Below are 21,791 nucleotides of genomic sequence, written 5' to 3'. Positions count from 1 at the left end.
AACTATACACTTTAGATCTGGTTCATGTCTCTGTGCGTCGACTGACTTCAATTAAAAAAAATCACCAATAGGGGAAAAAATAGCCACAAATTCAAAGACTGACAACTCATTGTAATATAAGGTAAGTTCATAAAATAATTTACTTGGTAAAACTCTGAAAGAGTGAAGGGCAAATACCAGATTCCACGTTTTGTACTGGGCCTAATATTCAGTTGATGATCAATGTGGAAGAAATTATTACTAGTATCTCATGGTCATTTTGTTGACCACTGCACTGCTATGATTTAACTATTCACCCTTTTACCCACCAAAGAGCTGCGAATTACATCCCCTATACATTTTGAGAATGGATATACATAAAAAATATAGATGTCCAAAGGGTCCTCTTAAGCTTGGGGTTCTTAAGAACAGAAAGGATCTGAGATCCTCTAATCTGATACCCAAGATCTCCACTAAAGAGCCCGAGAGCCACAAAAGTCAGGACTGCCCTAGGTCACTGAGTTACTGAGAAACACAGCCTCCAAATGCCCATTTCCATGCTTTTCCCACCACATCAACTTGGTGTAAACACCAACAGCTTCCCAATACAGCTTCCCAGTGAGCCACAAGATGTGGAGAAGCTGCAAAAAAAGATGCCCTCACAGTGGGCCCCCAGCACCTCTGAATCCTCATCTAGAAGGAAACTGACCCCACCCGCGCACAACGCTTCAAGGTGTCCGATCTTGGGATTAGCCCCGACCATCCAACCATCCCTCTGGCCCTCCCAGCGCCATGGCAGGTAGCGCAACGGTAAGGACTGACAACATGTACTCCTCACTGGACAAACTCCACGTTCATCCCACAGCTGGGCTTGGGGACCCAAGAGCCCCTCATGTGCTCGGAGGAATTCCGATTTCAGTCCATCTATCTGCTTATAAATGCATACGTGTGTGTACCTGCCTGTGTGAGCATACGTCGGGGTTTCTTGGGGGCCACGGCTGGCCACGCATACATTTCAGGAGCTGTGCAGGGCATGCAAACATGTTTCTGAGGACAGCTCGGATGTTTATTTAGATCAGGTGGGCTGCCAGACAGTTAGGACCCCGTGAGAAGAACCCACACAGTGTCTTTTAAAAATTAATACATTGCCAATATTTAAAAATGGGCTGATTTCACAAAAATCCTAATTTCCAGCTTTTCTTAAATGCCACTAGACCCAGGAGCACTGAATTCCTGCCTTCCTGAGCTCCTCTGAGAGAGGAGCTGCCTTCTCCAGTTAGCTACAGACCCCATCGCTCCACGCCATGGCCCTGATAACGATGTGCCATGCAGGGTGCTGCTGCTCACCCCCCACCCCCACCAAGCTTGCCTGAAACCTTCTGGCCCCTCCCTTCTCTGTGACCCTGGGCCTATTTCATTCACCCCTGTCAGGCTTCTAAGTGGAGCCCGCCCGATTTACTTCATATAACCCGTAGTGGTCAGTCTGGGCTCTCTGAACCTCTTGTTCCCCACAGTACTTGGGGCTTCTGGAGAGAGTTTCCTTCCCTGGCGTACTGTTCCACTTTGGAACACGTCCCCGGAGACGACAGCCTGTAACTTTCCCTTTCTCTGCCCTGTCATCAGCCTGGCCGGCTTCTTTTCAACACCATTCCAAGCAGGCCAACCAATCACACTTCAGAAGAATCCCCAAGGTAGCCAGTGGCAGGAAGAGCTGTCCTTAGACCAACGAGAAACCACGCGACATAGATAAACTAATTACCATGCTAGAAAAATAAAGATAAAAACCCAAGAGAACCTACTGCAACAAGACTTAGGAAAACATTTACTGAAAAGAGTCTTGATCCAGGGGCAGCGTGCTTACAGACTGCCTTTGATCCTTACCTGAACTTCCTCCGTCCGAGTAGACTCATTTCCCAACAGGGGCTCTCCGGTGGGAGCTTGAATGGTGACAGATTTTTCTGACCCTCTGCCATCTTTATTCCGGGGCGATTTGTGTCTCTCTCTATTTCTCTCCCTGAAAAAAAAAAAGATCATCAGCTAGCACATTTATACCGTGTGACTCACCTCTCATCGGAATAGATTATACGTTTCATTTTGAGTTTAGGACAATTCTATACACACATATATAGACACACACACACACACACACACACACACACACACACACACACACACACAGTGCCAATACTCACCCAAGCCTCCCCCCTGCAAGGAGTAAGCTCATTTTTACTCCCTACTTAGTATTTTCTTTCTGCCATTCCAAGACCCAAAACAAAGACTGTCACTCCTCCCTCAACAGTGGAATTGAAAATAGATTTTTTTCAAAGCCTAAAATTGTGAATTTTAGAATTTCTGTAGCTGTAAATTTTTACTGTAAAATTTTACTGTAAAATTACTGACTTGATTTGGTTATAATTTGCCTAAATTTATTTTCTAGGGCCTTCTTGTGGGGACAACACTGCAAAATATTTACGCTTTGGTCTGTCCAAAAAAATCTGGGCCATGTTGTCACCCTACACCTTTGGACAAGCTGAGAAGAAAGGAAATTCAAAACCAGTACAAAGATGCATTTACTTCTCATTCCTACAAATTCAAAGTCATTCCCCTAGGTTCTGGCTGAATTCAAAGGCACCCAGAGGAACAATAAAAGCCAGGACAAATGATACCAAAAGGTACATGTGTGCATATGTGTGTGTTTTCAGGCTTCCTGAGGAAAGCAGGCTGCTGCCTCATTTTACCCCAGATGAACTTCCTGGGCGGTCTTCCAGGGTAACTGCGAGAGTACCCTGCCACAGGTCAATCTTGAAATTACGAAAGGAATCCACCGCGAAGCTCAGAAGTGACAACCTGGCCATGAACCACCTATGGAAACTGGCACTCCTGTCCCCCAACTGTGAACAGTCAGTCCAGGAGCCCCACAGAAGGAGCCTGTCCATCGGGGGCCAAGAGTAAGTTCCCTCAACCTCCTGTCTTAGAGGCTGCCTTGACATCAGTCCTCCCTTCAAACACCTGCTCTCATTCCCACGGTCGCCCAGGCAGGACAGAGCACTGCACACACAGACTTTGGGGACAAGAGTCAGATCTCAGTTCTGCCCCTATTAGACGTGTGACCTTGCACAAGTTATTCTGAAAACCTCAGTTTCCTCTCTGTGAAATGGGGATAATGATAATACCACACAGATAATGTATGCAGAGCTCGGTACAGGGGCCTCAGAGATGTAGAAGGAACTATAAACATAGTCCAACTCCTTCCCCTCCGTAGTGCGTCTCCTAATAACCTGCTACTTAGCCAACAAAATCACATGCAGACTTCCTGTGGGCACACTCCGACCTTATCAGCGCCTCTCTAGGATAAGCACTGGTTAGCTCCTTCAAAGAGCAGGGAGGCGGCCTCGGTCCCAGACACTCTCAGTGAGAGCATTTCTAATTTCTAGGGCATCACTCATCATCCCGATCAACTGCTAAATTAGAGTCTAGAAATACATGTGTTCCGATCAACCTGGGTGTTTCAGTTTAACCAGGTAACCAGGGGAACAGCAGAAAAACGGTTTACCAAGAGATGTATCTATCAATGCCAATCATTCCACTCCCCACTCCAATTTAGAGAGCACTTCACTAGGTGCTCTATGATGTTAATTTCATCGATCCTAACAATAACCGTATGAGGCCAGTAGTCTTGTCCCCACTTTAGAGATGAAGAGACTGAGGCTCACGGAGGTTAACTAAGTTGCCGAAGTCGTGACCCCAGGTCTGCTCCCACCACCTGGATTCACGCTCGCTATGCTGCACTGATCTGAAGAGCAACTGGAAGACCTGGTAGTACGAATATTCCTAATGCTCTTCCTGACGCCCTCTACTTGAACTGCCGGAGCTCTGAAATCTGCCTGCGGGGCTACTGCTGGCAGCCACAAACGCACTGTGAACTTGGACAGCACAATGCGATGAGCCCAACGCTCTGGGCTGCCAACGACAATCACTTCAAAAGGCCCCAGTGTGAGAAACAATAAACAATTTGGGAGAGGCTTCCCAGGTGCCTAGGCCGTCTTCAGGATGACCTGTGCGGACGCAGTCTAGAACCCCTGCTTCCCAGGGCCTCCATCAGCCAGACCCAGGAGCCTCCTCTTCTATCTTGTGTTTCCATCACCCCTAACTGCTCCCCCAGCTCTCAACTTTTTCTGTCATCAGCCAAGTCATGTGCTTCCCTAACCCCGTCTATCTATTCACTAGTCCCCTGGGTCAAATCCTGTGACAGCACAAATTCCACTGGAAATCAAAATTCTTTCACTGAACGCCACATACTGGAGCCTGACCATGGCCAAGGCAGAAAGCAGGTAGGGGACACACCCAGGGCTGGAAACTGCCTCTCCAGGGCCAGCCATCACTCTGACCCCTGGCCCACCCCACCTGGCTCTTAAAGGGCCCAACGACATCCAAAGGAGAAGGGATAGCCTGAACCATTCCCTTGGTGACATCTGGTAAACCAGATAGAAGCCTATTATCTGATAACCCTGGGAAGGTTTCCTCATCCACCAGAGCCAGAAACCCGAGACCACTGCTTCTCACACCTGAGTGTGCAGAGACACCACCCGGGGTGGGGATTTAAGTGCAGAGTCACTGGCCCCGCCCCTAGGGAATTCTGGAAGGGAGACAAGAGGAATCTGCATTTTCACCAGCACACCAGGTGATCAGGATGCAGGTGGTCCAAGAAACTTTCCCCACGGTTCTTCCACCCAAATGCTCCTGGGGAGAGGGCTGTGGGCGTGAGTGCTGGGAAGTCTGGCTGTTTGTGAAATGCCTATATACAGCAGGAGCTCAATAATGGGCGCAGAGAGGTAAGCGTAATGCTCAGCTGTACAACGAGGTATAGAGTGGCTTCTGTATTAAAATAGCATTCAGTGGATGAGGCTGGGGAGAGGCTCAGGCCAGCATGCATCAGACTCAGCCTCGGTGTGCATCAGCCTTGTGCCGGTCCCTGTTGTCCAAGGAGCAAGACCTGTCACGCAGCTTTTATAAAAATCACCGGTCATGAATTACTGCTCCGGGAAGGTGTCTGAGCCAGAACTAAATAGAGAAGCCCAACAAAAACACTGCCGTTCAGTGTTATCCAGGGCGCAGAGCTCGGGCCACAGGATGGCTGCTTCACTGCACAAGGAGCCCACACATTCATCTCGACAGCTCCCCACGCTGGGACTCCAAGCAAGTGCCAAGTGTATTCTGGGCAAGGGCTTCCCAGGGGTGAAGACAATCAGTTCATGGGGTCTGAGAGTGGAAACAAGAGAGGTGGGGGGGGGGTATATGGCTATCAAACTACAAAAGGGCTGTTACAACCCCATGCACACTGGGGAGTGTCTCCCGCTCTGCCCGAGTGGTAGGGATCCCCAGTGTGCCTTTGCCGGGCAGGCATGCCAGCCACAGGAATCGCTGTATCTTTACCTCGGAGTCTGTGTCCATGCACCCTCTGCCCGTAAGGGCACAGATCAGTGTATCTGTGCTTGTGCGTGTGCAGGCGAGAGGGTGGGAAGAGCAAGAAACAGCACGCAGGAGGCCCGGGCAGGTGGCCATACCTGCACGTGTGTGTGTGTGTGTGTGCGTGTCTGTGTGTGCGTGTGTGTGTAAACCCATGTATTTAGGCAATTCCAGAGCTAGGCCATTGGGGCTGCTGTAAAACCCCTCATTCCAGCCAGAACCCCCATCGATTCCTGTTCCCTTCCCACTACAGTCGGCATTTCCTGGGAAGACTATTTAGCTGTTTCTGTTGTTGGTCTATTTCTATTTGGGGAAAGCCGGCCCCACCAGTCACTCCTCCCTTTCCTTCTCCACCACCACCCACTACCTGTCCTTGCCCTGCTGACGGCGGGGCTGCCTGGCTGCTTCCTCTGGCTCGTATCAGACTCGGGTGGGAGGGCTGGGCACAGTGCAAACGGACTCTGAGGCCGCCTGTAAACAAAAGTGCCAATTCCCTCCGCACTCTGGCCACTCTCTTTTGTTCATTTCAGACATTGGGCATTTCAGCATATTAGTCACGTGAGTTCTCTACCCCCTCCCCGCCCCGCCTCATTCCCCTACCAGTTACTCCCCATCTAGCACAGCCCAGCGGGAGCCTGGGCTTCCAAAGGACCAAGAAGTCAGGCCTGAAACCTGCCAAGGGCACCTGCTAGCCTTGTAACGTCAGGCAAACAACACTGCCTCTCCACACCTCCCGTTCCATCACCTGAATGGGGGTACCACCTCCCGCGGTTCTAGGACTGCCATGAGGAATGGGGGCCAGGGTGAGGGTCCTCGCAGGCACCCACCAAATGTTCCTTAGCATCGCTGGCTGCTGCTGTATGTGACCCAGCAAACTGCTACATCGGGCTCAAAGGTAAGGCAAGGTCGGCTGAAGTCTACACCATTGTCCCAGCAAGCTGACTAACTGGACACCCTCTGGAGAGAGCAGACATCACAAAACCAGACCGCTGACCTCTTTGTTGGAAAAGAGTCAGTTGTCATCTGTTTGGAACCCAGCCAGTCCCCCAAAGATGATCACGGCGTCACTGGGCATATCGAGTTTGCTGCACTTCATTATTCCTCTCTGGGTGAGAGGTCTACTACAATTACCAAAAGCAAGGTTCCTCCCCTTTTCTATGTTTCCATTCAAATTCCTGACAAATCCCTGAGCAGAACAGCCCTCATGGGAACCCTCCTGGGGAATGCCATACCCTTGACTGGGTCTAGGGCCTGCTTACACACCAGTGAGGGGTATTCTTACCACTTAATCTTCCTTATACCCCGACACACACCATGTACAGACCACAAGCTTTGCCCCGTAGTTAGCTACTAGGCCTTGCAGGGCCCTCAGAGAATTCACCGCATGCGGGTGTTGTTTTTCCCTCAAGAACCCACGGAATCTCTAATGGCCATCCCTTCCACCCAGAGCTTTTCTGAAAAGGCATTCAGTAATACTCCTTGATACTTTATTAAAAGGCTCAGCTTGTACTACCATTTGCCAAGTACTTTCCACATGGGTCCAAGAAGGCACTAAGAGTTCCTCATGCCGTTTTAATTGGAAGTTATTGTCTCTTACAGTCACCACAAGAGCCCTGCTGAATCAATTTGTGGGGGCCTCAGAGACCTGAGAAAAAAACAGAGCAGAGCCTGGGGCCCTGACATAGGACAGTTGGGACCCACGTGTAGGCAGAGGGGACCAGAGATGGTTCCTCCTCAGAATCCTGTAATGCATCGTCCCCGATTCATCCCCAAGCACCCCCAGCGGCACCCCAAATTCCTACTTCTGTCACTGCCGTGTGGAAAACAGAAGCTTGGCACACTGACAAGGGAATGGCTTTCTCCAGTTGGATGTTTCCAAACGGCCGTTTCTGGTGTTTTAGAACGAATCTGATATGTTCACCCACTGGTTGAAATTTGTGATGAATCTTTGATCACCAAAGGCCTTCTGACTTTCTGGAGACCTGGGCTCTGCCTGTCACCTGAGGCCTCCCTCAGCAGGCTTCTGTTCAGCATCCTGCCAGAAAGGCTAACCCAGGCTCCAGGAAGAGCTCGTTCACGTCCTTTCCCCACATTTTTATGATTTTAAGACCAATACATGAAAATTTAGAAAATAATGGAGGTTTAAAAAAAAAACCAACCCACCCATAATCTTAATAATCCCTATATTCAGAGACAGGACACACATGGCCAATAACGTTAGCATTCATCTTCTCATAAGAAGACAGAACTATTATAATGTACAAAGTTTTGGCTCTTGTTATTTATATCATGGCATCATAAACGTGATTTCTCAGGTCATTAAACAATCTGTGAAAATTGTTGTTTTATGTTCTTTATTCCATTCAGATTTTTAATTACAAGACACACCCTTGTAGAAGACTGAATGGGTACGGAAAGATAAAGCAAAAACAAAACTCCCATCAGTCAACATCTCGTGTCCAGCCCCTTCCCTGTGGGTGACCGCTGCGGGCAGCTCGGAGAGTATCCCTCCAGACCTCTGGCTGCCTGTGTGCACCCAGACAGGCTCACAGATGAATAAGGCAATTAGATGGACACGTCTTATTGCTGCATTACAAAACAAAGCCCCACTCTGCATTCAGCTGCTTGTGTGAGGAACCGCTTGGTCAGGGAAACACCCACCACGAGCACCGTTCCCAGCCCTCCCGGGGGCTGCCGCCACAGCTGGGCCTTTGGGCCGTGGCCAGTTGGGACCTTTTGAATGTGGTGCTGAAATGCCACGGCCGTTAACAGCATTAATACAGTCACTGGTTAGTGACCTTCTACTGTGTGCCGTGTGAACTGCTTCATATGCACAATTTTATTGAATCCTCTCAACAGTCCCATGAGACAGCTGTACCCATTTCACAGTGAGAAGTCTAAGAGGCGGCACTACAACTTCACCAACTGGCTTCCTAACCTCTCCCTCCATTCATTCCCTCATTCCTTTACTCACCAAACATTCCGTAGGTCTGTAATACAGCAGGCTCTACAAACACCAGTGCAGACCTGCACATTTTGCACAGAGGAGGGGAGTCTGGCCCCATCACCCCGGATGGCGGGTTTTCATTACCAGGCTTGTTCACTGGGAAAACTCATCAGAGAGAAATATGGCACTGGGCCAATCCCACCACCTAGTGTATAAACCTCACGGCAAGTGCCTAACGGGCAATGAGTCAGCAACTTTAGGTAGAAAGCAATAAATCAACACTTTTTTTTAAAACTTTCATTTACATTCTTGGTAAAGCTTTGGGAGAACAGTCATCCATGAGAAGTATTTAGAAATGAAAAACATTTCCACTGCAGGGAGAAACTTTAATTTAAAATCAGTTGTGAGAAATTAAGGTCATCAACTGTAATGGCAGCTATAAAATGTAAATTGGTGGTATAGTTACTCCCAGCTCATGTTAAATGCTCTTAAAGCCTGGCTTCTCCTGCGCTGGTGGACCGAACCTCCAGCAGCCACAGTACCGCAACCCAGCTTCACCATTTGAAAAGCAAGTCTAGAAAGCTCGACCAACCTGCGAGTCTCCCCCAAAGGACATGTGAAACAATCAAGAGCTTACATACCCTTGTCTGTGAGATTTTTTCGAATGACTTGAATAGTAAGAATATCCAGAATACGTGGATTCGGTATCCATAGCAATGGGGAGCTTGCTCTTGAGGAAGGAGCAGCAGTGTTTCTCCTTAGAGGGAGAGAATTTCACCTACTAGACTCAGAAAACCGCAAAGGGTCTGGAGATCCAGGAGTCACTCGTCGATGGGAACAAATTCTAGGAAAAGCAGGGAGAAAAAAAGATATCAACTTTCAAAGGCAACCTAAAGATTCTAGAAGATAAATGACAGCAGCCACCTCCCCTCTGGGGTCTCTGTTACAGAACAAGTAAGCAGGGAAGGAGCATCTGAACGCTAAATGCTTCCCCAGGTGTCCAGCAGGGAGACAGGTAGGTTCTGGGCGGGCTAAGGCCGGCATACCGGACATGGGCGAGACCTGGCCCCTGGCCATTTCCCGGACACAGCCTCACTGCATGGGCTCAGGCTGGAGGAAGTGGCTTCCCATCCCACAGCCCAGACAGTGCCCAGCCCCCACCGCCAGTTTGCTGCTTCCAAGAACAATACCCAGGGAAGCAGCTTTTAAGGGATTTTGCTCATAGTTTCCGTAAGACAATTAAAAAAAAAAAGTTCTCTATGTCTTTAAACCAGGAATCCAAGCTCACAAGAATTTATCTTAGGGAACTAATTTTTTTAAAAAAAGAACAACTATTACTGCATTGTTTACAACAGGAGAAAGCAAGAAATAACCTAAATGCCCCGAAAGCAGGGGAATAGGTAAGGAAAACACGATCCCTCCGCCCATAGAAATACCATATAGCTGTTTAAAATAATCAGTAAGAATGGAAAGTTTTACAACATAATGGTAAATTTAAAAAGCAGACTACAGCATTGTAGATACATGCTGAACGTCCCTTACACTTAACAATCATATGAAAGGCTTATGTAAACACAGCGATTAAGAGGGAACATCAGAAAAGGAAAGAAAGCAGGTGATATATTCTTTGCCAGCTCCTGGTTCTGTCCCCTCATATTTTCATTAGATATTGCTTTGCAATAAAAATAAATTGGAAACATTTCCAAGTACATTCCTGAGCCCCACGTGTTAAGGCCTTTACTTCTAAAGGCCAGGGACACACAAGTTCCTCTCTCCTGGCATTCTGCACCCCAGTGCTGGTCTCCGCCCATCAGGGCTCCTCCTTCCAGTGTCCGCCCCCCGCCCCCCTCCCCCCAACCTGGGAGCTGAAACTGCAAACAGAGCCAGTGACATAAGTGTGAAGGGAGAACAAAGGAGCTGCAAATGCCACAGCCCTACCCCTACTGGGAGGGTGCCAAGGCTCGCTGACCAGCCCCCCCTCCCCAGCAACCTGCAGGCCTGGAGCCAATCTCCTGGCCACCTCCATGCACCAACACAGCTCCCAGCCTCAAACAGCGCTTCAGAGGTGTTTGCCCTTAGAGTCATTCCGTCTGGAGGTGAGGTGCAGTCACTTCCAGGCGCTGTGACCACGGGGCTAGCCTCCCTTGTCCTGGGTGTTGTGACTCATGGTTTCATTCCTCCTCCGCCATCAAGAGCCCCAGGCAAGCAGTGGGTTCTAGCCAGAGCTCTTCGCTGTCTGATACAACCTGGAGAAGCCGCTTGCCCTCTTCGGCCTCTCACTCCTCATCTGTCAAACTGGGATAAATCACAGGGCTGATCTGAGAAGGGAAACACATACAGGATCTGGAGCTGGGTTCCAATCCCTGGCTTTCCCCACGTATTGGTTATGTATCCTTGGTCAAATTACTACAGCTCTGTAAAGTGTGAGTACCAGGGCTGCTGGGAGAGACAAGGGGGCTCCGGCTGCGAGCGGGCCCAGCAAGGGCAGCAGGGGCAGCGGGTAAGTGAGAGTTGCGGCTATCAGTACTCCCCGTTCAGGCTCTGAAAGCTGATGTCCCACCTCCTCTTTCTCAGCAAGAGAAAAGCTTGGACAGGAGCAGGGCAGAGCCGGTGCCCCGCTGGCCCTGCCACCTGCAGCCCATCTCCACACGGCACCTGTGCATCTCAGCCCCCGGGGTGGCTAACGAGCTGTGCACCGGAGCAAGGCAGTTTCCCACCCGTAAAATGCAAATGAGGCCCCTAGTTTGTGGGCTGGCTGTGAAAACAAACATAGGGGCATTTTTTCAGAATGTGAGTTTTGCTCCTGGACCACCTCCACTTTCCTAGAAGGCTTCAAGAGCCACTCATCCTCTTTGCTCCCGACTCCGCCTCCCACCGTGTTCAACCAGCAATTTCAGCGAGCTGCCAGCGCCCTCGATTCTCACCTCCTTTCTGCTCTGGGCTTTGCTGCTTGTTCATCTGCTTTGTACCTGGCTCACACCTACATCAGGAGGTGAGCCAAGATCCCCAGGCCTGCCCAGCATGAGCCTCTTTCCCTGAAGACCTTTGGCCGGGCTCTCCCGTCATCCCCCTTCCGGTCCCCACTTCCAGCTAATTCTGGCTAAATGCTGCTGGGGTGTCGCAGAGGCAGATGACCCAGGCCCTGCAGACCTGGGCTGGTGCTATTCATACTTCCTGGTCTCAACATCACTGAGCCACTGTTGCCCCGCCCCCCATAAAATGAGGCCATTTAACATGAGGTCTTCCTAGGTCGCTGAGAGCAATAAACCAGGCTCCCTACATAAGGCACATGGCAACCCGGGCTCCATTCCCCTTCCCCCTCTGCAAGAGGACATCATTCCAAGTCCTCATTAAAATCTCTGGCCATTCATTAAGACAACTCCAGGCACGTCCCTCAAAGGAAATCATGGGCTCCCAAATGCCTTCTGGGGAAAGGCTTTACCTAACTCTACCAGCACCATGTCCGGGTTCTCCCACAAGTCCCACCTGTACTCCTCAAAGCGGTGGTCTGTATATGCTGCCACTCCCTCCCTCTCAACTGTCACCCCAATCCTCCTCCCTCAACATTCCACTGAAACAGCTGTAAGTGGGCCAGCTCCAAAGGTCACATCCTCGTCCTCCTTTCCCTAGACCTTCTGATCCCATTTCTGCATTCATCTCTCTCTGTATTTAGCAAGCAGCCACGGGAGAGCACGCCAAGTAACCCTGGGACACAGCAATGACAAGGGAACACACACGGCTCCTTGTCTGTCTTCCCAGAGCTTTCTGAGGCCGGCTATCCTCTGACAGACGGTACTCATGCTACTACTTCTCCAACACTTCCTCCCTCTCCCCCATCAAGTTAACCCTTAAGGCTCAAAACTCGCCCATTGTTTCTTCTCCGTCCATGGATTTACTCTAGCATAAGCTCCTTGGAGACAGAGCTACGGTTTCCCTACCACAGGATACTCTGGACGTAATAGGTACTCGACAAACACTAAAAGAATAAATCCCCAGTGCACATATCCCACTCAGCTGCCCCTGGATGCCCTTGGGATTATCATTATCCCCACGAGTGCTTTCTGGAGTCCTGGCCGATTCTTTCCAGTGTTCTCTGCCAGGGGGATATAGTCCTCCCATCAATCCCGCCCACCCAGCCCCGTGTCATTTCTGATACCCTCTCTCTCCCGTGATTCCCATACATCCCACTGCCACTAAGTACTGTCTGTCCCCAGGGGCCTCCCCTCACTCTCCTGGTGCTCAGCCACCCACCTCCCCCAGGCTCCGTGGACAGGGGGCTAACGTATTACAACGCCTGCAGGTTTCCCCATGGAATCCGGTCTACCGTCTACGCTGAGCTCAGGCTCCTTCTCCTAAGTCATGCTGTTTCTCTCACAGCTATCAACTCCTGTCCCAGATCTGAGTAAGGATTAAGCATGAGCAACAGGAGGCAAACTGACAAAATCCTGAGGGGACTCATTTTAAGGGCCAATGAAAGAGCTTGGACAGAGTTCCCAGAAACAACCATGGTGAAGCTTATCACTGCAATGATAGGTTTACTAGATAGTTCGCTTGTGTGCACAAGAAATTAGCAGAACTCAAATAAGGTCAGAGGGACGCCTTATCAGGAAGATAATAAAGTAATGAAAAGGATCAGGTTCCCCGGGGTAATAATCGAATAGGTTGCCGCACTGGCCTGCACAGGACCGTCACATGAAGGTGCAAATATGGCTCTTGGAATCTGGAACTGTCCCTCTCTCATCCTGACCCCGGAGATGACCCACACCAAGCAGCCAGGGTGATGGTCCATAACACAATGTGGATGTCACTTCTCTGCTTCAAACCCTTCCGTGGTGTCCCACTACAGCTGGAATAAAACCCAAAATGCTCCATTTGGTCTGCAGGGCCCCGTACTCTTCTTCTCGGACTCCAGGCCCTTCGCAGCCTTAGAACCGTGTATGACTACTATATCCTCCACGTGCCCCGTTTTGTCCAACTCCTACTCATCCCTCTCAACTAAAGCCTGCTTCTTTCAAGAGGCCTTTCCAGATCCTTCAGTCTGTGGGAGGCCCCTTCACAGCACGCCGGACTTTTCCTTTACATCACAACTTCCCATCGCACATGGGCATCATTACTTCACGCCTGCCCCCCAGAGAGAGGGTAAGCTCGCAGACGGCGGGGCCCACGTTCATGACGGCCTGTACGGCTTCTAGAACGGAACAGGCACTCAATAGACGTGAGATGAGGAAGGGTTTCTGCGGCAGAGCCCAGGCTGTGGAGGCCACAGGAGCCACTGTGGAGGAACCTTAGAGGCTGCCCATCTTCCATTCTCAGTTGGCCAGGAGAGGACAGCAACGCTGAGATTAGGTTAGCAGGGACGTCAGAACCACCAGCTTTCTGCTCCCACGGCAGTGTCGCTCAGCGGCCAAATTTCTATTCCAGACACACTAAGGAGAAGTCAGCAACAGTCTCGGCTCAAGGCCCGAGGCGGGAGAGCACCGTGAGCAGCCACCGCCCCCTGCCTTCCTGCCATTCACCCCTGCAGCTCCCGCTGTAGGAGCAGCCAGGCACTGCTTGGGGGACAGCAGGGGGCAAAGGCCAGGACGGGGCTAGAGCTGGTGCATCCACATCTCCGAAGGCCAAGGAGGGCAGTGCTGAGAGGGCTGCACTGTCGCCTGCCTGGCAGCATCTTCTGGGGTCCCCGGGCAGAAAGGTCACGGAGAACCCCCTTCGCCACCCTTTCCTAAAAACAAAGTGAAGATCGGTGGCCTCAAAGAGACTCTTTCCCTAAAGTTAAGTTCACCCACATAAAATATACCTGACTACTACTTAAAAGAAAAAAACAGTGTTCCGAAAATCATCTCAGGGAAATAACATGTTACGGTAATGACAGTGGTAAACAGTAAGTTAACCTTGACGAAAAGGAAATTATAAAAACATCAACGGCTCTGCCTACAGCTATTAAGTAATTAAGGGAACTCTGGTTTGGAGGGTAGAAAGTTATCTCACGAGGGGTACAGAGACACAGGCTGCATTTAAAGAGCCGTTCTGCTGCTCCTGCAGTGGAGGTAAAGAAGTTTCTGGTATAGTCATGTTTATGTAGACTGTGCATGTTACTTTTTTTTTTTTTAAGATTTTATTTATTTATTTGACAGAGAGAGTGAGAGCACAAGCAAGGGGAGCAGCAGAGCGAGAGGGAGAAGCAGGCTCCCTGCTGAGCAAGGAGCCAGGTGGAGGGCTCAACCCCAGGACCCTGAGATCATGACCTGAGCCGAAGGCAGATGCTTAACCAACTGAGCCACCCAGGCCCCCTGCATGTTACTGTTCATCACGCATATAATGCTAGAGGGTTTACTCTGTTATTTTTTCCCATTAATTATTATTTTTATTATGTGTTGCAGGGGACATTTTTCTCAAGGTACCCCTTTTCAGTTATATGGCACTCAAGGGGAAGATGTAAACGGAAATAATTTTGTTCACGGTCAGCTCTTCTTCGACAGAGGAGAAGCAACGAACACAAGTTCTGGAGTTAACACTGTCACCGCTCAAATCCTGGCTCTGGTATATATCAGCTGTATAACCTCAGATCAAGTTACTTAACCTTATTTCCCTAAGCCTAACAACAGAATGATATTTTACTTATCGGCTCATGGTGGGTATCAAATGAGAGAATTCACAGCCATTTAGAATAGTGCCTCGCACACGGAAAGCACCACTGTTAGGTGTTCTTCTTTATCAGTAAAGTAAAAGTCCTTCGGTTAGGAAGAATATCTTGGTATGGCACAAGACCTCCGTATCCCTTGCATGACACTTCACGTACACTGTCTGGTCAGTGCGACTCTCCCCTGAATGAATACCATAGCTCATCTAGTGATTTCCATTCTGTTCCCTGGGCCTCCTTTTACCAGTCCCATGTTAGAAGTGAGTATCAGACAGATCAGAAAAAACTGTGTTTTACTGCATTTATTAGGAGGACCTTGGAGTTGTAAGGGAGGGTGGGAAGAAGTACGGCAAGCTTTGCAAAACATTTTGCTGAATGCGTGGTCTATAAACCATAAAACATCATCCAGGTCACTGATGCGGGGATCAGAGGGCTTGTGGCATCTGTGACAAACCCAGTGATACTTACATTACAATCGACCTCTTATAAATGAACGATCCTGGGCCACTATACACAAGCAAAGAAAATATCAACCTCATTTGACCTGTTTTGCCGATGATTTCAACTTCCCTTCCTAGAATAACTGCTCTTGGCTCCAGGCCCTAATTACCTCTGAAACACCCCGGCAGCTGGGTGTAGATTTCCGAAGAGCTGTGAATGGTTAACGTGTCCAGGGTTCTGTGATGTAGATCCTCTTTCAAGTGACCCCCTTATCCCCTGCTAGGTTTTGAAGCTTCAAAAAATAGATTTGACGACTATACCTCCTCTGTAAATCCCATGGTGCCAAGTCCAATGATCCCTGTCCAATAAATGGGATTCAGAAAGACCCTGATGGGGACAGCAGCACATGCCTTTTCATTGGGCTTCAGGCGAGACCGAAGCCACTAGCAAAAACATGGTCCAGGCCCAAGTCCACCTTCTAGAAAATGGCACAGCACGATGCCCATATCACATGCCCGTACACGGCTAGTCCCCTAACCACAGCGAGTTCACTCTAAGGGAGAGAGCCTGGCACTAATAATACAACAGAGTAGAGTTCATCATGGGTTTACTATGTGTTGTGGGCTGTTTAAATCATTTGTATGTACTATCTCAATCATCAGAACAAGCCGTATAAGGGACAAGTATTCATGTCAAGTGACAGTGAAGGAAAGCAAGGTCAAAGTGAAGGAGCCAGGGCTTAAACTATGGAAAACGTGTTAACAATATAGCAATTACCGGAACTGTTTATTTACACATCGGAGGGGAGGCAACAATCACAAATTGTCCCAAACCACACATATCCCACAAAGAATTTTGCAATTCCAACTCCTGCTCACACGTTCCGTGGCCCAAGCATTGTGGGGAGTCCGGGAGAAAAGAATCTGAGACAGTTGTAGCTCCTTAAGGAGTTCTCAGCCCAAAAGGGAGACACTGCCTATTAAAATACACGGTGATAAGCACGCATGTGATGCAGGTCTGGGGTAACAAACAGGGGGCGTGTTTGTGTGTGTTAGGGGGATGGAGGGGAGACCTCCTTTCTTACTCAACACCTGTTTATTCTTCAACCCACTGGGGTGACATGGAATCGGTGCTCGTATGGAAACTTTCCTTTATGGTTCTGTCCCGTTGCTCAAACACCTAAGACCATAAAAATTAATGCCTGGCAAGCTGTCCTTAGAAATATGCCATTCTCAAAATTCTTCTCCCATTTTACTTACAAATTTAGTTGCAACCAAGTCACACTGCCAAGGCTGTAACAGTGAAAACTTCACACTAGGTATTTCACTAATTACCTTGAGAGACACCAATGTTTGGGAATGCTAAATGCCCACGGGTAGGTGAAGAGTGCTGTTTCTCTGAACTGCAGAATACAACAGTTTCCTCCCTGAAATCAAAGCCCCAGCTATATCACACTGATTTAATTCAACTCTAAAAACTCTAATTAGTGGTTACATAAAATGACTAATTACTTCTCCCTGGTTTTAGACAGTTTCTGCCATGTCACTTAAAAAGCCTAGGAGCTGTGTAATCAAATAACCCACCCCCAGGAAGAAGAATGCTAATTAGCCTTGTTGATTGGTGACACAAGCTGTAATATTTTCCAGCAACTCTGTAAAATTTATAAACATATCAGGGAAAATGCCAGCTTCTTTACAGCTTGCTAGCTTTTGGCATAAAGGTCTAAAAATACATGCATTTCCAACCACAGCCCGGTCTATGGGTTTCACAAAACGCGCCAGCCACACAATCATCACAATAAAGCACTCTGACATCTCTTAACGAGGAGCTAAACGGGCTCACAACACCTTCTCGGCTGGGCCATTATACCTGGTTTGAAGATGGGAAATCCGAGCAAGAGATTTCTCAGCTCCCAGGCTCACCAGCTCATCTCCGGGCCGCCAGGCCACGGCTCCGCCCCACGCCTGCCTCCACCGGCGACGCGTTTAAATTTTTATAAAGCTTCACACTTCTCTGGGCGCGTTGCTTGGGGCAGTTCAAAGACTGCAGGAGGAAATGAAGTCCTGCCCGTGGCGAAGGCTGCCCCGGCGCGGTGAGATTTCCTCCAACCCGGACACCTCGGGCAGAGACTTGCCGGACGCTCTCTGCTCCACCCCGGCGTTTTTGAAAGTAAACTCCTACCTGCCTGTTGCGCTCTCCCAGGCGCAACCGGACTCGCCCCCCAGGCCTCCGGGGCCGGCTCAATTTTGTAACCGAGGTGCGAACACAGGCCGGCTCTGTGCCGGTTTCTGGCCCAGGGCCGGCGGCTCCGGGCGCTGGCGGTTACCGGGTCGAGCCCCGCGGTAGGGTGGGAACCGCGGTGCGCGCCCGATTCCCGGCGAGCGTAGGGCGACCCGGTCCCCGCCGGCAGGGCCGGTACGGCCACCCGGGTGCCCCAGGAACGTCGGCCACTCCCCGCCGGCCGGCGGGAACGCGCACCCCGGGGCGCACCCCAAAGTGCGGCCACGGCAGAAGGTGGCGTCCGAGGAGTGGGGAGCGAGTGCCGGGGTAGTGGGGCGTAGCAGAGAACGCGGGGCAGGGGCCGGGGCAAGAGGGGAGCACCTCGCGGGCTTGGGAAAGGAGTGGGATCCTGGGAGGCACGATCGGGGTGCGGTGCGTAGGCGGGGAGCAGGATCCCAGCCCGAGGCGAGGAGGGAGGGGACCCGGGGGTCCCAGTCCGGGGTGGGGGAGCGGGGGCTCCGCGGCGGGGGCGTCTCTGCGCCGGAGGTTGCACCCCGCGCCCGACCTCTCGCGGGACTCACCTCTGCGCCGGCCGTGCGGGCTCCGCGGCCCGCGCTCTCGGCTCACAGCGGCCCCGGCTCTGCGGCCTGCGCTGGGCTCCCTTAGAGGCAGAGCCCCGCCGCCGCCGCTGCACTGCCGCTTTCCGCTTCCTGTCCCGGCGCCGCCCCGCAGCCCGAGCCCAGCCCTGGGAGCCCGGCGCGGCCGCGAGCCAAGAGCAGCGAGCGCGGCCGGCCCCGCCGCGGGCCCGGCCCACCTGCAGCGAAGGGCGGGGCCAGCCGGCGTCTCCCCGCCCCTCCCCCACTCCTGCCCCTGTCTCTCCACACCCGCGGCACGCTCACAGTCACACACGCGCGTGCACACTCATGCACACACAGACCCCAGGTACTGACCTCACACACACACACACACACACACACACACACTCATTCACACATAGTTAACACATGGCCCGGGATTGACCCCGCCCTGCACCCCAACATACTTGAACCCTCAAACGTGCGCGCGCAGACACACACACACACACACACACTCACATTCACAATCATGCACAAAATCCAAGCCTGTTTGCCCTCACCGGAGACCCTCATACGAATGCAGTCCAGGGACTAACCCCCAACAACACACACATACACTCATATGCACACATTACAAGAACTGAACTACAAATAGCCATGTACACCCACACCTCAACCAATGTACGTTACTCACACTTAAACTCACACACAGCCCAAGAAATGACCCCCCACACACAGACACCCAGACCCCCACAGCCAGCCCTCCCCCTTGTCCTCCTCGAAAAGAGCAATCAATCGCCGCCCCCCTTCCGCCCCCGTTTTTCTGGAAACTGCTGGAAGAGCACACCTCTGAGGGCGGGCAGGCAGCCCCAGGTTTCAGTCCTGATTCAACCAGGTCGGCTTCCATCTCTGAGTCTCTGTTTCCCTGTCCAAAAAGTGAGAGGATGAGAACGGCAACCTTGTGGGATCGTCTCGAAGATTAGGGACAGTGGCTGGTGCCCAGTAGGCGCCGAACAGTTGTCAACTGTTTCTATGAGTATTTGCGTTCTTCTTACTTAGTTGTCTTGTGTGGGTAGGACTAGGGATCCCTGCGGAGAGTCTGGAATCTGGCTGGAAACCAAAGCTGCTTACACCCTGAGCTCTCTTGTAGAGGCATGTCTAACAAACTACTGTGGGCAGTTGGTGTGGGGAAACACACACCCACCCTGAGCCAGTGGTAGTTGGGGAACTTAAGCCCCCAAAGCTGCCACTGTCCCCTCACCATCTCTCTCCCCCATCCCTGTAGTCCCCATGGTCTCTCCCATGTATTGCACTTCAGAGGACATCACATGTTCAATGTGCCAACCTTGACCCCTCCCCCCCCCAGGCTGCCACCAGGTTTCACTGCTCACCCTTGGCAACCCAGGACATCTGCCCACCTCTCACCAACCTGTCAACTGTCTCCAGAGGGTAGCTGCTACTGACTCCGGTAGCCAGCTTCCTAAGGGGAAAGCCAGGTGCAGAAATACAGAGCCTTATAAAAACGTGTGTCTTTCATTTTAAAATGTAGACCCTTCAAGGTTACAACAGGCCAGGGATTTCCGTTCCTAGTTATGATGCTTCTGACTAGCCCCCATGAAATACACAGATCCTCACTAAATCTTGATGGGAAGTGACTATAATTCACTGTAGCTTATGAAATCTGGCTACCTTACTGTGTGCTTTTGTGGGAAAGGGGGATAGTGCAAAATAAACTCTATTCTAAGACAATAAATTCACATTTAAATGCCATCTACTCTGTGATTTAATTTGACATTCTCAAGTATCCAAGTGTAAAAGGTAAGAGCTGGGAAACTTGTCAGGAGCTAAAGGATGGTCTGTGTAACCTGGAGGCCTGCCCTGGCTCCCATTTTCTATCAGCAAGTGGGTGAGGCTTATTTAGCTCTTGCCTAAAGTTGAGTTCTCCAGCTTCACCTGAATTAGTAATGAGGGTCAAATTGTGCGCTCCATCTGCTACTCCATTGTTTCACTTCTCTGTTTGTTCCAGACTCAACTAGGGAAGTGCTACTGTGTTGGGTGCTCTCAAGACTGCAGCATGACTATGTATGTTTCACAAATCCATGCTCATATTTCTCCCTTCCCGCCCATTCTCATGGGTAGAATGCTACTCACTAAAATTCTCCATGTTTGCCGAGCTCCAACTCAAATGCCATCTCTTCCCAAAGCCTTCCCTAGTTCTCACAGGCGGAAAACATTCCTCTCCCCTATTTGAATTCACATAGCACTCTGGGTTTCTATACTCACCTTCTTACCTTGTATTGGTTATTCCGCTCCCTAGTAATGTGTAAGTACCATGTCTTATTTATCTTTTTTCCATCAAAGATCTTTCCACGTAGTAGTTGCTTAAAAAAAAAAAAAAAGCCTAGCAAATGAATGAATGACTCTAAAATACCACTTGCCTTTGAGAAGCTAATAATCTAATCAGGGAACAATCTAATTGAAAAGTTATGACATATGCACATAAAGATGGTTAACAACAGAAGAAAATATATAAAATGCTAAATGCACTAAGGCACGCTTTTTAAGAAGTCACTTACCCAGCCTTGAGGATTCTGAATACACCTGAAAAACAGCAGTTAAATGAGAAAGGCTTCTGATCAACAAAGTAGACTGTACAAAATCTACGCTTTGAAGTAGACCCACTTCATAAGGAGGAGAATCTCTCACACCCTCACTTAGATACTGTTTACACTTTGTTTACAAACCTTTCTAATAAGCTTCATCATCTGATTGCTAAACCCACGGTCGATTAGACACTTAGCAATGGAGAGCAGGAGGTGACCTCAGGAAACCCCAGGGTCTGCAAAGGGGGGTCATCAGGAAGCTTGTTCAATTCCTAAATGCCAGTGACCTCTCTTGGCACACTGTCTCATCACAGAATAATAGCGATGAGCCTGAGTTATAAAGGATATTCTGTATACAGTACTCTAAGAAGACAGAAACAATTGAAAAAAAAAATTAGAAAGATTTCCATCCAAAATGTTTGCAATGTTATAAAGTGCTGATTCTTTAAAGAGAAATGTTCTGTGAAGGCCACATATGTAAAAGCCACATATTATTTAGGTTAATAATGCCAGTGATGGGGTGCTAGAATATGGGTTATTAGTGTCTAAGGAGAGAGTCACAGGGGCCTGGATGGTCAGTCACGGTCAACTTGTTCTTATCCCGAGGAAAGAAAGAAGTAGAATGAGCAGAAGTGGATGACATGGCTGGAACAGGGATTGGCTTATCTCAAGTGCTTAATAGCTATGAGATGAATAAATGGGTAAATAGTATTCCTGTTTGGAGTATGGATAGAGGCGTGGGGAGACCCGTGTCTGAGATATGGTCAAGGGCAGTGGCAGACCAGTTAGGCTCAAGATGAACACTCATGCTAAGACACAGAGCATTTAAAACTGAGTGACCAGGATAGGAGGTAGAGAATTTTGAGTCCAACTCCAGTGTTTGAACTTTTTTAAACAGGCTAGCAACATGATAAAGTGTT

General features: G+C 49.9%; 1 protein-coding gene across 3 annotated transcripts in view; it reads right to left on the bottom strand.

Moving 5' to 3' along the window:
• VANGL1 (VANGL planar cell polarity protein 1) overlaps positions 1 to 18,407 on the bottom strand; it is a 53,767-nt gene extending 35,360 nt beyond the window's left edge. For 2 of the 3 annotated variants that reach the window (XR_015726394.1, XM_045801435.2), the window contains exons 1-3: positions 18,275 to 18,407; positions 9,034 to 9,236; positions 1,861 to 1,993 (exon numbers count right to left, since the gene is read on the bottom strand). Coding sequence is in view for 2 of the 3 variants with exons in the window: in XM_045801435.2 (XP_045657391.1) it covers positions 1,861 to 1,993; positions 9,034 to 9,104 (204 nt within the window). In the remaining variant the exon portion in view is untranslated. Of the gene's footprint in view, positions 1 to 1,860; positions 1,994 to 9,033; positions 9,237 to 17,342; positions 18,110 to 18,274 lie in introns of those variants that run through there. The other variant, XM_087866196.1, reaches the window with a different exon arrangement.
• Between the last annotated feature and the right edge of the window lie 3,384 nt (positions 18,408 to 21,791).

Source organism: Ursus americanus, chromosome 12 (genome assembly GCF_024610735.1).
Source record: "Ursus americanus isolate L20-20 chromosome 12, mUrsAme1.1.p, whole genome shotgun sequence".
NCBI classification, from domain to species: Eukaryota; Metazoa; Chordata; class Mammalia; order Carnivora; family Ursidae; genus Ursus; species Ursus americanus.
Note: the sequence above shows the minus strand (reverse complement) of the source record. Positions and strands in the feature narration are given on the sequence as shown.